Source organism: Ictalurus punctatus, chromosome 13 (genome assembly GCF_001660625.3).
Source record: "Ictalurus punctatus breed USDA103 chromosome 13, Coco_2.0, whole genome shotgun sequence".
Lineage (NCBI taxonomy): Eukaryota > Metazoa > Chordata > Actinopteri > Siluriformes > Ictaluridae > Ictalurus > Ictalurus punctatus.
In genome coordinates, this window is record NC_030428.2 from 27,642,501 (window position 1) to 27,657,199 (window position 14,699).

Consider the following 14,699-nt stretch of genomic DNA (forward strand, 5'->3'; position numbering starts at 1 on the left):
TCACTTCTTCTCGGTCGGTCCGCGACACTTCCAGTCTTTGTGAATTTGTCAATAAGTTTGGTGACGGTGTCTCGTGTGAAGTCCATCGCTTCCCGATCCGGCCATGAGAATGATTCCAATATGTTCTCTTGTCAAAGGCGTTCTTAAAGCCTCTCTAAAAGGATACTTATGTAATATATACTATGTATGAATCATTTCGGAAGACATTTTGCTTTAATGTGTTAATTTCCCCCTTCGCATGGAGACCTTTGAGACACCCTGTATAATATTAATATAGAAATCGTAGTGTAAGGTGGTATTATTCTGTTTAATGCAGTGGAATGTGGTTTAGGACAGAATTATTAGTGTGTTAAGGCATAGATGAGGCACAGAAATAGCGACTGAGCAATTTTTCCACTTTACAGCCAAGAAGATCGCACAATTTAGCCAAAATCCAGTAAACACGTCCCGCTAATCGGTTGTAAGTTATACTGAACTCACACCGTCGGATTATTCGTGAAGTTTTGCCATATTTCCATCTTGATTTTCAAAATCACACTGCGGAGATCTTAACAAGTGAAGATATCGTTCATCTAGTCCAACTGATTGGCTATTTCCTATTAAAAGATTGCAATAAACCAAATATAAGATTATTAAACCTAATCCTAGACATATTTTATTGACTGTTTTTAAGCTTGAAACGTTCTCATTCTGTTGGCGGATAATTTATCTTCTTTCTAGAAATGAATGCTTAAAATTAGCAAATGGAACTACCGATAAAACAAGAGCGTTTTAAAGATGAAAAATAGTCAAATATGTCTAGAAATAGGTTTAATATTCTCATATTTGGTTTGTTGTAATCTTTTAATAGTTGACTATAAAAATCTTTTAATTTGACTATATTTATGATATATATATATATATATATATTTTTTTTTACAGTGTGCACTAAATACAGATTTACAATTTAAGATCATAAAAAGAGCCGGAAATTGTTTTGAGTCAGACATTTCAGCGCACACTTTACCGAATGTTTCTTCTAATTTTATTACAGTCGATACCCTGTGATCCCTCCGTGCATTTTTTTTTTTTCTTACAACCGAATGAACGTTTTCTGTATTTCATTGCTCTGTTATTGATATGATTATCATCGCTACTCGAGTATTCGAGGCACTGAAATGATTCACTTGGTTACAGCAAATGATCGTGAATGTATAACGTACAGCACATCGGTGTGAATATGAGTGTTAAGTGTTCTGTCTGAGATGAAAATGCAAATAAAGGACAGTTTATACTTTCACACCGGTTGTTTTTCTCGCTTAGACAAAGCTGTGAGAATGACTGGACATGCAGTATGTCGAGGAAGGAATAAAACACAACAGGGAGCGCTGCTACAGGGAAAATCATCAACAATGGGGTGGTGTTGATCCTGAAGTCTTTCGTTCCTCCTATACCACAGCATGATTGATTCATTATGAGGTTTTATCTGTTCATAATTTCCCATAGTGGAAAATGTTTAATTCCTGGCTGTTAGGAAGCGCTGACACTGGAGACTCCTTCTACAAATGCTCATAAAAGGGTCCTTACAGAATACTTCATCATATAAACGTTTTATCCCGTTTATGTAGAACAATAACGTACGATCGAAACAATAACGTATTAAAAAGAGTGCGTTAATGTAAACCTCCGATTTGCACAAATAATCAACAAAGGGTGATTAATACAACCCTGATTGTACAGGTACTTTCAGAGGTTAAATGTTAACACTATGGATATAAAAATGGAAATCAAGACTGAAAATTCAAATCCCACTTGTGTAGTTCACTAGCAGTCAGCTAGCCAGACAGATACAGTATATTACTGATATTAGCCTAGCTGCCATAAAGATTTGCACATGTATGCATGTTTATACATGCATATTGTGCATATATGCATAAACATATCTATATGAGTTTGTAATAGGGGGAGTGATTTCTAAAGATACAGACGGTTCGTTTCATTAGAAATACGTTTCTAATATTTATCATTTTATTTCTAACGATTTGACATCACATGCTCAGTAGTAATATTATATATATATATATATATATATATATATATATATATATATATATATATATATATATATGTGTGTGTGTGTGTGTGTGTGTGTGTGTGTGTGTGTGTGTGTGTGTGGCATATTCGTGCACTTTGTGCTTTATTTCCCAGCTTTCACGTGAATATTATGTAAATAAAATATCATTACTGGTATGCAGGACCAAATGCACGTGTCGTTCATTTTCATTTTGAGCAAACATTGTGTATATTAGTGGGAAATTTTACATTTAAACATGAAAAACATGACTGTCGTTTATAAACTGTTTTTATTTAGATCCATCCATCTTCTACTCCTTTTCAGGGTCACGGGGAACCTGGAGTCTATCCCAGGGAGCATGGGGCACAAGGCGGGGTACACCCTGGACAGGGTGCCTATCCATCACAGGGCACAATCACATACACACACACACACACACATTCATACACTACGGACACTTTAGACACGCCAGTCAGCCTACCGTGCATGTGTTTGGACTGGGGGAGGAAACCGGAGTACCCGGAGGAAACCCCCGCAGCACGGGGAGAACACGCAAACTCCACACACACAGGACCACGGTGGGAATCGACTCCACGACCCTGGAGGTGTGAGGCGAACGCGCTAACCACCCTGTTTTTATTTAGATATCATTTAGAAATGATATCTAAATAAAAATGGTCGCCATTTTTGCACGCGACCTTCACGCACCTGCCTTCCACAGTAGGAGAACTTGAAGAAGAAAAAAAAAACCCTGTGTACTCACCTGACAGGAAACAGAAATAAAGTCATAAAATAAAAATAAAAACGTGCTGTTAGCTTTGAGTCAATGCAGCTGGATTTGCCTTTTCAATATAATAATAAAAAAAAAAAACAGGCGGTGGAGAGTGGCACGTGCACGCGCAGGTGCGCTCACGTGTAGGTGTGAGGCGCGTGGCGCTCGTGCGCGTGCTGTAAAGATTAAAACCAACCAACCAAAAAAATAATAAAAAAATAGAACGAAAATAAAGATTAAGGTGTTGTTTATATTCATGTTCTGATTGGAGGGCTACAGTACGGGTCGTTATATAGATCATATCAAGGTTTATTTGAACAGGAGTATGTTTAAACTATATATATATTTAAAAAAAAAAAAAAAAAAAAAGACCGTTTTCACACCACACCGTCAGGCTGAGCGGTTATGACCGTTACTGTTTGAATTTCTTTCAAACGAACTTCAAAGAGGACGCGCGTGACACCGGCTGCCTATATATACGGCTCCTCTACTGTCCAGTGTTCACTGACTCAACATCATGTCTGATATTAACGACTAAAACTCGCCTCGGGTTTCTGTAGTTTATTTTAATTCAAGCAACACGACGTTATTAGTTCGTTTAACACTTTAAATTCCTAGTAAAATTCGTCATGTCATCACGGCTGAGTGTTTTTCTCTTCATGGCGGTCATGGGCTCGGCTGTACCGGAGAAACCGTTCCACAGTCGGGATCACTCGGATTTAGAAATGTCCTCCTCTCACCTGGCCGAGCTCATCACTGACACCGGCACTGCTCAGGTGAGAAAGACCAACACACCGCACCTGTACACTGTTCTTCTGGAACAGTCCATGAAGGCTGACTTGAGCTACACGTTGACTGTTGTGTAGTACACCTTCCTACTTAACGCTTAAAAGTAAAGTTTGGTCAGTGTTTAAAAAATCCCACCTACTTTTAAGGCATCGTATTATTTCATAGGTGAAAAGTTTTGTCTGATTGGCATCGCTCATGCAGCCAGAACATACTGGTGAACATCACTACAGTGTCGTGAAGTGAGAAGTGTCTTGCCACAACTTATTTGTGAATTCGCTGGCCATCTTATAAGAGTCGTAATTTTGGCTCGAACGGTATTATCTGGAGCACACATCTGCACCTTAGATTATGTAGGCCTGTATTGAAGTTCTGGGGCGTCCCAACCTGGGGCTTCTTCTGTCCAGCCGGAAGTTTAATTTGTCCAGAGAAGAGTTAACTCCATCAAGTATGGGGACTTATCTGTCCAGCCAGGTGCTTCTTACAGTATTTCCAGCCTGAAGCTACCTCTGTCCATCCTGAGGCTTCTTCCATCCAGCCTAGGGCTTTTCCTGGTTTCTCTGTCCAGCCTGTGAGGTGCTTCCATCCAGCCAGTGGTTTCCTCTGTCCATCCTGGGGCTTCTTCTGTCCATCCTGAGGCTTCTTCCATCCAGCCTAGGGCTTTTCTTGGTTTCTCTGTCCAGCCTGTGAGGTGCTTCCATCCAGCCAGTGGTCTCCTCTGTCCATCCTGGGGCTTCTTCATCAAGACTGTCCTTCTACTGACCAGTCTGAGGTTGCCTTTGTCCTGTCTGGGCCTCTTTCTGTCTAGTCTGGAGCTGTTTCTGTCCAGCTTGAAGCCTCCTCTGTCCAGCCTGGGGCTTCTTCCCTATTATGCATTGTTGGTTTGCAGGCCTGAAGCTGCACACTACAGATGTTTGTTTGTTTTTTCCTTTGTGAAGTCTATGTGCTTAATTTTTTATGATTCATTCTGTGTTGCCTTTACGTCATTTTCTTTAGGGAAATTAGTTTTTTTTTTTTTAAGGTTACTGACAGATTGAGTTGTCTGTTCTTCCATTCCATCTTTAGCACTTTCTGTTCAAGTACGGTTTCATGAAGCCAGTGAATTGGGAAAGCACCCAAAGCCCTGACGCTGACACTCCACCTGATGCTGACATCTTCTCCAAGGACACGGTGTCTCTCGTTCAGGAAGGGACTTCCTCGTCCCGCTCAGGAGACACCGATCATCCCCGAGAGTCACCCGACTTTGTCAGAGCTCTGCTGGAGTTCCAGCGCATGTCTGGTTTACCCGTTACAGGCGTGTTCGATGACGCCACCAAAGTGGCCATGAACAAACCAAGATGTGGCGTCCCTGACAGGGAAGAGGACCAGATTGAGACCAGCACCGCCGCAGCGAACCGAAATGAATCCTCTGAGCTTTTCAACACCACAGCGACTCCACAGAGTAACGGCACAGACGTCGACGTAGTTCAGAACGGCACCTCTGACAAGGCCGAGACAGAAAAACAGCGCCACCTACAGACACTGATGCGTAAAAGCATCGGTAGGAGGAAAAGAAGCACTGGTGCATCGTGGGGCCACGCTGCATTCGCTAAGAGCGTCCTGACATGGCGGCTGATCGGCGAAGGCTACAGCAGCCAGCTCTCGGTAGACGAGCAGCGCTACATCTTCAGGCTGGCCTTTAGGATGTGGAGCGAAGTCTCGCCTCTGCAGTTCGTCGAGGATCTGCGTTCACCACCGGACGTGATCGACATCAGACTGGGCTTCGGCACAGGTGTTACTCTGCTTCATTACGGTCTCATGTCTTAACCCAGGCTGCCTCTTTTACATTTTATAGTAGCACACATGTCTATTTCTGACATTTCTGACAAAACATCAATGCTAAATATATACACCAAAATGGATTTTTAGTGCAAGTAAGAATTATTTTATCATAGGGGTCACCAGCTGGCAGACCAGGGTTCACGTATTTAAGCAAACCGAACTCAGTCCTTGGAGAAATAAACAAAAACTTCAGCAACAAAAACAGTGTTTAAAGACGATTCGAGAAGTGTTGAAAGTGAATGGTTAAACCATTAAAAGCCAACTGTTGTCACCATTCAGTCACTTATATGTAAAGAATTTTATGTACCACCTGGACCCTTTACAAAATTTTTATCTGAAACAATACCGATGAAAACCGAGCCTTGGACGTCAGTCCGTAAGTTTCATCTAGTCTGATTACTCTCAGGATCAAAATGAGCTGCAAATCATCTCGGTATTTAAATCAACATACATATGAAGACGCGTTGTTCACGCTCACTACAGAATGCAAAAAGACTCATGTTGGAGAAATCATTTCGACCGAATTAAAATGGGTCATTCTGACCCCGAACAGAAGATGAGGGGCGAATTAGCATCCTAACGAGGCTATTAATGAAGCAGCAGGGACTATTAGCATGGCCTCATTTGCATAATTCAAGCCGGTGTCTCGCAGCGGTTATTAATTATTAGCAACATTTGCATGGTTGGGTGAAATATTCCTCGAATCGACAGTAAAAGCAGACGCATTATTAATGTGTGAGACTAATATTTTGTACTTTGGGTCACAAGTGCTTGAAATGTACTTTCATATTCGCTCATAGTAAATAATTTTACGTATTATACAACCCTAACGCATAGAAGTCTATTAATATACTGGTGTTTACTAGCAAACGTTGGCATAATTCTAGTATTACTCCAAACTCGGATAAATATTACAGCGAAATGACGCCGCTGTTATTTGAGGGAATTTGCTAATGCTTCGTTTATTTTGACTTGTAAAGAATGTTTTCTCCTCGCGCATGAACGCATTCATTCATTGTTGAGTTTGTGTTAGTCGTTGTTTTTTTCCCCAGTCCATAAATGCAGTGTAATTCCGTAAAGCTCAATATATAGTCAGATGAGTGTGTCGAAGGTCTCTACAGGGTTTTGTTCCACCCTGATGTCATTTCACTAATTATCTTCCCTTTGTTCAAGACGGGAGCTCGTTACTGAAATATGATTAAACAGGAATGCGCTGAATACCTGCATTGTTATCTGAGAATACCCCGACTATAGATTAGTGTCAGGCCGCACGCGGCGAGCGTTATTCTCCTGTGCTCTAGCAGCTGTCGAGTCTGCCATGCTGGAATAACAGCTTACTTCATACACTTGTAATCATATCATCAGATAGTCAGAGGAGGAGGATGTACAGTAGATCACAGCTTTGTTCTCTCCCACTAAGGTCGACACTTCGGGTGCTCTCAGAGGTTCGACGGTGCCGGAAGGGAGTTTGCTCACGCCTGGTTCCTCGGTGACATCCATTTTGACGATGACGAGCATTTCACAGCCCCCAACACGGGAAGTGGGATCAGCCTGCTTAAGGTAAGACTGTAAATCTAAATTTAGCCCCAGTGAAGGAGGCGTGGCCTATGTTCCATTCAACCCCACCGAAGAAGGCATGGCTTATGTGCCCTTAATTCATTCCCAGCAAACGATATGTGCTGTTATAGTCAGAGGAGGAAGCGAAGGAGGTGTGGCCTATTCACCAGTCAGTCCCAGTAATGTAGGAGGTTTGGCCTAGGTTCCATTCAGCCCCATTAAAGGAGGTGTGGCCTATGTGCTATTCATCCCCAGTGAAGGAGACGTGGCCTATTCACCAGTCAGTCCCAGTAATGTAGGAGGTTTGGCCTATGTCCTATTCAGCCCCAGTGAAGGAGGCGTGGCCTATTTGCTAGTCATTCCCAACGTAGTAGTCATGGCCTATGTGCCATTTAGCCGATATGACAAGGGTGTCGCCAATTTGCCAATCGTTTCCAATGTAGGAGGCATGACCTATGTACCATTCAACCCCCATGAAAAATGTGTTGCCTATTGCCAGTAATATAAAATGTAGGAGTTGTGGCCTATATGCAATTCCGCCCCAAGGAAGGAAGCATGGCCTATGTGCCATTCAGCACCTATGAAAAGGCTGTGGCTTATTTTCCAATCATTCCTAATGTAGGAGGTGTGGTCTATTCACCAATCAGTCCCAGTAATGTAGGAGGTGTGGTCTATTCATCAAAAAGTCCCAGTAATATAGGAAGCGTGGCCTATGTGTAACATGTTTCCCATGTTAAGTCCCAGTGAAGGAGGTGTGGTGATTTTTAATCGTTATTAAATTTGGCACTCTACTGAATCACATTGCACCTCACTGAATTCGTGTCAGTTTCTAGATGTTACTGTGTTTAACAAACATTAAGAAATGAGACACGGGTGTGAACAAAGAAAAAAAGAGTCCTTCACCAATGGAACAAAGATCTCTAATACTGTATCTGCAGGGTTTATATGGAATATTTGCTGATCGGATATTTTTCAGGTTGCTGTGCATGAAATCGGCCACGTGCTGGGCCTTCCTCACATTTACCGCTCAGGATCCATCATGCAGCCCAGCTATCGGCCCCAGGATGACGGCTTTGAGCTGGACTGGCTCGACAGGAAGGCCATTCAGAACCTCTACGGTAAGTACAATTGACTGAGTACTGGAGTGTGACCTGGAGTAGGTGTGTGTGTGTGTGCGACAGAGCACAAATTTCCAGAACTGGAGGACAAACCCAGCAAAGCTTAGTATCTATATTGCTCATACACATCATGAACATCTTTTTTTTTTTTTTTCCAGTTTATTAGTATTTACATGTGATTAATGGAAACCTAGCGCTGTATTTTAGTTATCGGTTAGCGGGTGTGAGTCACAGGGGGATGTTGTTACCGAGAAATCCAGCGTAGAATCAGTAGCGACGTCGGTGCAAATGCTGGACTCAAAGGACTTCCCAGAATGCACTGCAGCTATACAACATCACAGACTCGGCTAGTTATCAGTTTACAAGACGACAAGTGCAGATCCGTTCGAACTGTTTTAATAAACAATATGATACTAAAAACCCAAAGCTAACTATTTTTAGCCGGCGATATTTCTCCAAATGATACCAGTCCCATTGTAATTCGATTCGGAATATAAAAGCTCTAATAAGCATGTTATCAGATTCATCAGTTTACAAGCGGTATAATTAATGTACGTATTGTTTTATATATTATATTGTTTTATATATATATATACATATATCAACTCTAAAGTGGCTCACAGATTGCTATTATAAATCTCTCTAGATGACAATTCATTAAGGATAATGATCGCTTTGCTGCAGAAAAGGCAAGCGTGAGACATCACGTTCTGCCCAAGCGAGTCCCAGCAGAGCAGCTGCTGTCACATCCATCAGCGTTATAATGGGATGTGTTTTGGGAGGTTCATTACCGCTGACTGGCCCTCATGTTGCTGATCATTTCGGTCCTGAAAGTAAAACTCGGCTATAAAAAGTGCCGTAATGACTTGTAAATAAAGTCTGTCATTTCCTGTAGAGTCAAAATCAGCGAGTAACGGGAAACAACAGTACGGGTACGACTTTATTCAGTGACGTCTTTCTGTGTTTATGTTTACACTTCAGCGTTGGATTTGCGTATCGATGAACAGTTTAATTATCGATCGGACTGCGGTGAAACTAATATAGATTAAGGGCTCTTAATTGTAGTTACACAGTTAAGTGCTGTTGAATTCTGGATTGCGGTCGAACGGTCTTTAGTAGAGCGACTTGTGTGTTTAGGGTCGTTGTCTTGCTCTTTGTGATTACTCTTGAGATTCGGCTCACGGACAGATATCCTTTTGAATTCTCTGGAATAATTCAGAATTAATGGCGAGTTGTCGTGGCCCAGATGCAGCAAACCAGGCCCAAACCACCATACTACCACCACCATGTTTCACCGATGGGAGAAGGTTCTTACACTGGAATGCAGTGTTTTTCTTTCTCCAAACATAACGCTTCTCATTTAAACCAAAAATACTATTTTGGTCTCATCTAACCACAAAACATTACTCCAACAGCATTCTGGCTCGTCCATGTGATCTTTAACGAACTGCAGATGTGCAGCAATGTTCTTTTTGGAGAGCAGCGGTGTTCTCCTTGCAACACCATTGTTTTCTCCTGATGGTGGACTCATGAATATGAACATTAGCCAATGTGAGAGAGACCTTTAGTTGCTTGGAAGTTCCCCTGGGTTCCTTTGTGATCTCGTGGACTATTACATGTCCTGTTCTTGGAGAGATCTTTGTTTGTCTCCGCTCCTGTGCAGGGAACGATGGTGTTAAATTTCCTCCATTTCTACACAATCTGTCTGGCTGTGGATGGGTGGAGTCCAAACTCTTAAGAGATGGTTCTGTGACCTTTTCCAGCCTGATGAGCTTCAACAACTCTTTATCCGAGGTCCTCAGAAATCTCCTTTGTTCGTGCCATGATGCACTTCCACAAACACGTGTTGTGAAGATCAGACTCTGATAGATCCCTGTTCTTTAAATAAAACAGGACGCTCCCTCACTCACACCTCATCGTCATCCCAACCATTAAAAACACCTGACTCTAATCTCACCTTCAAATTAAACTGATAATCCTAGAGGTGCACATACTTTTCCCACTCACTCACAGATATGGAATATTGGATCATTTTCCTCATTAAATAAATGACCAAGTATAATATTTCTGTCTGATTTCTTTAACTGGGTCCTCTTTGTTTACTTGTAGGACCCGTGTGAAAATCTGATGATGTTTTAGATCATATTTATGTAGATATATAGAAGATATATATATATATAACAAAATGTGGGGTGTGAATACTTTCGAATGCAGTGTATACATACGTTATCTAAAGTAATAAATATATTAACAGTGTAACAGTGGTCATTGCTGTACTTCATGTATCATATAGACAATTTCTTTCAGCAAGGCCTGTAACCTGCTCAGCTCAGTTTGGATCAAAGCATCTGGTTCTTGGATTAGATTGTATTTGAGGTTCAGGCCTCATGTCTGCGCTCAGCCTTTCCGTTTCGTTCTGTTCCTTCACGTTCAGGAGGGTGCGGGGGTCGGTTCAGCACCGTGTTTGACTGGATCAGAAAGGAGAGAACGGCGTACGGCGAAGTGGTCGTGCGCTTCAACACCTACTTCATGCGCGACGGTCGGTACTGGCTCTACGAGAACCGCAGCAACAGAACTCGTTACGGAGATCCGGTGTCGGTGCAGGTCGGCTGGCACGGACTCCCGTCGTCCGGCGTGGACGCCTACGTGCACGTCTGGAGCCGCGACACGGACGCAGTGTATTTCTTCAAAGGTAAACTCGAACGCCGGACGTGAACCGGTTAAAGTACGATCGTTCGTGTTTCATGATCAGGTTGATCGGACGTGTCGTGTGCGCTGTAGGAGCTCAGTATTGGAGATACGACAGCGAGAACGATCAGGCCTTCACTGAAGACGCAGACGGCCAGCGTTACCCCCGTCTCATCTCCGAGGGGTTCCCCGGCGTACCGAGCCCCATCGACACGGCCTACTACGACAGGAGAGACGCTCACATCTACTTCTTTAGAGGTTCCATGGTAAGAGCTGGAAAGTATAATCCTGAGAAATACGTGTCCAATGCAGTCACATTTTAATCGTGAATTTCCCCTCAGGTTTACATGTTCGACGTCAAAGCTAACAGGCTAGCCGCTAAATCTCCTAGGAAAATGACCGAGTTGTTTCCTGCCCTGACCCCGGGCGACCATCCTACGAGCAACCTGGACGCCGCATATTTCTCGTACACCCACAACGCCCTCTTCCTGCTAAAGGGCGCCTCCTACTGGAGGGTGGCGGGAAGGAGGGAGCGCAAGACGAAACGCTCGCTGCCTTACAACAGCCTGCTGCCGAGTCGAGACGTGCAGCAGCAGTGGTTCGACATCTGCGACGTACACGCCGGAGCTCTGAAAACGAGCCGCCGGTGACGGAGGGGTCAGCGCAAGAACGAGCACCGTCCACCAGTCAGAGACTGCGGTTTAGAAGCTCTCGCGATTCACCGGTCATATACGAAGACTATCACACACAACTAAAACAAACAACGTAGTATTTTTGTCTAAGCAGCGCTGCTGTGCACGGGTAGATCTGTGCACAACATACATTTCCTGCAGCATTTTAGACGTTTATGTAAACACGAAAGCACTACAGATGACTCCAGACATCCATAAGACAAGATTTAAAAAGGAGGTACAGTCAGGTCCATAAGTATTTGGACAGCGAGCGTTTTCGCAATATTGCCTCTGTATATGTGATCGAAGTGTAGACTTTCAATTCAAAGGGTTTAACAAAAAATATTGCATTAACTGTTTTGGGAATTACAGCCTCCATTTTCTTTTCTGTTAAATGTCTGGTTTCATGTACTGGACCCTAACCATCATAAAAGGGATCCGGTCAGGACCCTCGGTTGATTACATGCCGTTTGTTCCACGAATACGTAAAAAGGAACAGTCCGTGTATTCAGAGTATTCAAATGGCATTACAGAATATCGTTTACAAGGCAGTCTTAGCGAGAACCGGACGTAGCGAGAGCGGTCAGCGGTTTTCATTTCCATTTACGCATTTTATGCGAAAGCAGCTTTGATCTTCCGCAGCCATCTTGGAACCAGAACGGCAGCCATCTTGGAACCCTATTATCAGCAAATCAAGAGAAAATGATTCATAATAACTCACGCTGCCAATAACCAACGCAACGTTCGTAGGCACGTTGTGACGCGAGTGTTTTTGTACGAATCCGTAACGCAAACCCGAGTCGGACCCTCACGACGCGATTTAGACGTGTTCTGACACGTTCGCAAAGTCCATACGGTTTTACAGAATATAAACGTGTAAAAACGCAGGCGCGGAGAGCTGTAGAGGTCTAGAGCAACGTTTCATTTTATGCACCGTTTCCTTATTTATAATCCTATTTATCAGTGGACCAAAAAAAAAACAGTGTTTACTTCCTGTTTGTGTGAATTGAACTGTTGTTTTTTTTTAATTTAATAATTGTTTATTTTTTGTACGAGAACAATAAAATGACATCTCTTGGATTCATATCTGTAGAGAGAGTACAAGAGAGTTTAAATAAAGTTCAAGTGGTATTGGTTTTTCTGCATGATAGCGTGCACGCGTGTGTGTGTGTGTGTGTGTGTGTGTGTGTGTGTGTGATGTCCAGATGTCTCAGTAATAAGCTGTGTGAACATAGTCGTGCTCTTTTTGATGCAGTTCATATTCACTGTGTGTGTGTGTGTGTGTGTGTGCGTGTGTGTGTGTGTGTGTGTGTGTGTGTGTTTTCTAGCCTATTAAAGCTATTAAAGTGAAGCGAAGCTGCAGGCGTATAGATCACGCAGTCAGTGTGTGTGCAATTCAAGTCTTTGTTCTGTTCATTCACTCTGCTGGCCGGAGCAGATTAAACTCCCGCTGGTGAATGACCTTCTCCTATTCTTCTCTCTCTCTCTTTCTCTCTCTCTCTCACACACACACACACACACACATCACTGACCAGTGCAAAGGCAACAGTCGCGTTGTTAGACGAGCACACAGAGCACCGCCAGTGAGCGTGCTCGTCAGAAATGAGCCGTGTGTCTGAGTGCTCAGTGCTCGCTGAAGTGAAGTGCTTTCACATGCGACAGTTTCCCTGCCTCACTGCTCATCACGTGCCAGTTCCTTCACGCCACCTTGAACACAGTTTTTAGGTTTACGTCACGCAGTATCGCAGCGTATCGGATGAGTGGGAGCGAAGGGGCGTGATAGGACGGCATATATCGATCGTTTTGATAGTAACATATGATTAGATGTGTGTTGTGGATAGCACAGTGATAATTTAGTGGTAGAAATATCAGCTTCAGTGATGCTTCATCTTCTCAGCCATCGTTTCTTATCTCCGTGAGGGGAATCAATTTAGCCAATTTGGTATCTAATTATTTTTGTTAATCACCGAATTGTTTGTTTTTATTTGCTACACGGTGGCCTAGCGCGTTCGCCTCACACCTCCAGGGTCGGGGGTTCGAGTCCCACCGTGGCCCTGTGTGTGTGGAGTTCGCATGTTCTCCCCGTGCTGCGGGGGTTTCCTCCGGGTACTCCGGTTTCCTCCCCAAGTCCAAACACATGCATGGTAGGCTGATTGGCGTGTCTAAAGTGTCCGTAGTGTATGAATGACGAGGCGTTTCCACCCACAGATCCAGCTCGGATACGAGCTTCACACAGGAAGGTGCAGAAAACAAAAAACACTGGACGAGCGACAGTTCTGTGGGCGGAAACGCCTCGTCGATGAGGGAGATCAGAGGGAAAGGGGCAGAATGGAAGTCTAAAGTAAGGCATATAATCGCTCTTTATAACCGTGGTGGGGGGGGGTGAGCTACAACAGCAGAAGAACACATCAAGCTCCACTCCTGTCGGTCAAGAACAGGAAACTGAGGTGATCATGAGCGTCATACGTCGTGCTGCTGCCACACGATTGGCCGATTAGATAACTGCATGAATGTGCCGGTGTACGGACGTTCCTATTAAAGCGGACATCGATAGAGTGTTCAAAAGACTAGTTCAGGATGAGTAATTTTTTTTTTTCTTGGAATTGTTTTCCTGGACTTTTGAACATCTCCAAAAGTCTTGTTTGTTTGTTTGTTTGTTTGTTTGTTTGTTTTTTCTGTAGATATTCCATCATATTGATAGAATTTCCATAATACTAAAGGACAGGAAGCAAAAAAGAGAGAGGACTGGAGGAACATACGGAGGTTTTTTTTCCGCTTCAGTTGGTTGGTTAATTCCAGGCTGTTGCAGGTAATTATTGGAGACGTTCCTCTCGCCGCAGGAGTCGCTGCTTTACAGTCATTGATCATCGATCCAACGTTTTCCTCATTATAGAAATGTTTAGGCGTGTTTTTTTTTCCGGTTTTGAAAATCATAACGTCCTCATCTTCGTGGAGGAATGCAAGGCGAGTGTATTGTGGAGTGTAGTGCTACTTGATTTAAGGAAAAACAGGATAATGCTACAAAATGTTCAATTCAATGCAATTTGATTTGTGTAGCGCGTTTAACAGTGGACGCCGTCTCAGAGCAGCTTTACAGAAACATATAAACACAGGATGGAGATTTTAAGCGTGTGAATTTATCCCTATTGGGCGAGACGGTGGAGACGGTGGTGAGGGAAAACTCCCTGAGATGATACGAGGAAGAAACCTTGAGAGGAACCGGACTCAGAAGG

General features: G+C 43.3%; 2 protein-coding genes across 14 annotated transcripts in view; both read left to right on the forward strand.

Annotated features, from left to right (window-relative positions):
• uros (uroporphyrinogen III synthase) overlaps window positions 1-3,033 on the forward strand; it is a 13,541-nt gene extending 10,508 nt beyond the window's left edge. For 10 of the 13 annotated variants that reach the window (XM_053685073.1, XM_053685074.1, XM_053685075.1 and 7 more), the window contains one exon: window positions 2,378-3,033. In XM_053685073.1, coding sequence (XP_053541048.1) covers window positions 2,378-2,725 — 348 coding nt within the window. In that variant the 3' untranslated portion in view covers window positions 2,726-3,033. Of the gene's footprint in view, window positions 1,280-2,377 lie in introns of those variants that run through there. The other 3 variants (XM_053685084.1, XM_017484135.3, XM_053685083.1) reach the window with 2 other exon arrangements.
• A 268-nt stretch (window positions 3,034-3,301) lies between these two features.
• On the forward strand, window positions 3,302-12,594 carry mmp21 (matrix metallopeptidase 21). The gene is made up of 7 exons (XM_017484133.3): window positions 3,302-3,601; window positions 4,677-5,382; window positions 6,853-6,992; window positions 7,966-8,107; window positions 10,542-10,799; window positions 10,889-11,061; window positions 11,137-12,594. The coding sequence occupies exons 1-7, from the start codon at window positions 3,455-3,457 to the stop codon at window positions 11,443-11,445; spliced, it is 1,875 nt and encodes a 624-aa protein (XP_017339622.1). The 5' UTR covers window positions 3,302-3,454; the 3' UTR covers window positions 11,446-12,594.
• Window positions 12,595-14,699: the final 2,105 nt, after the last annotated feature.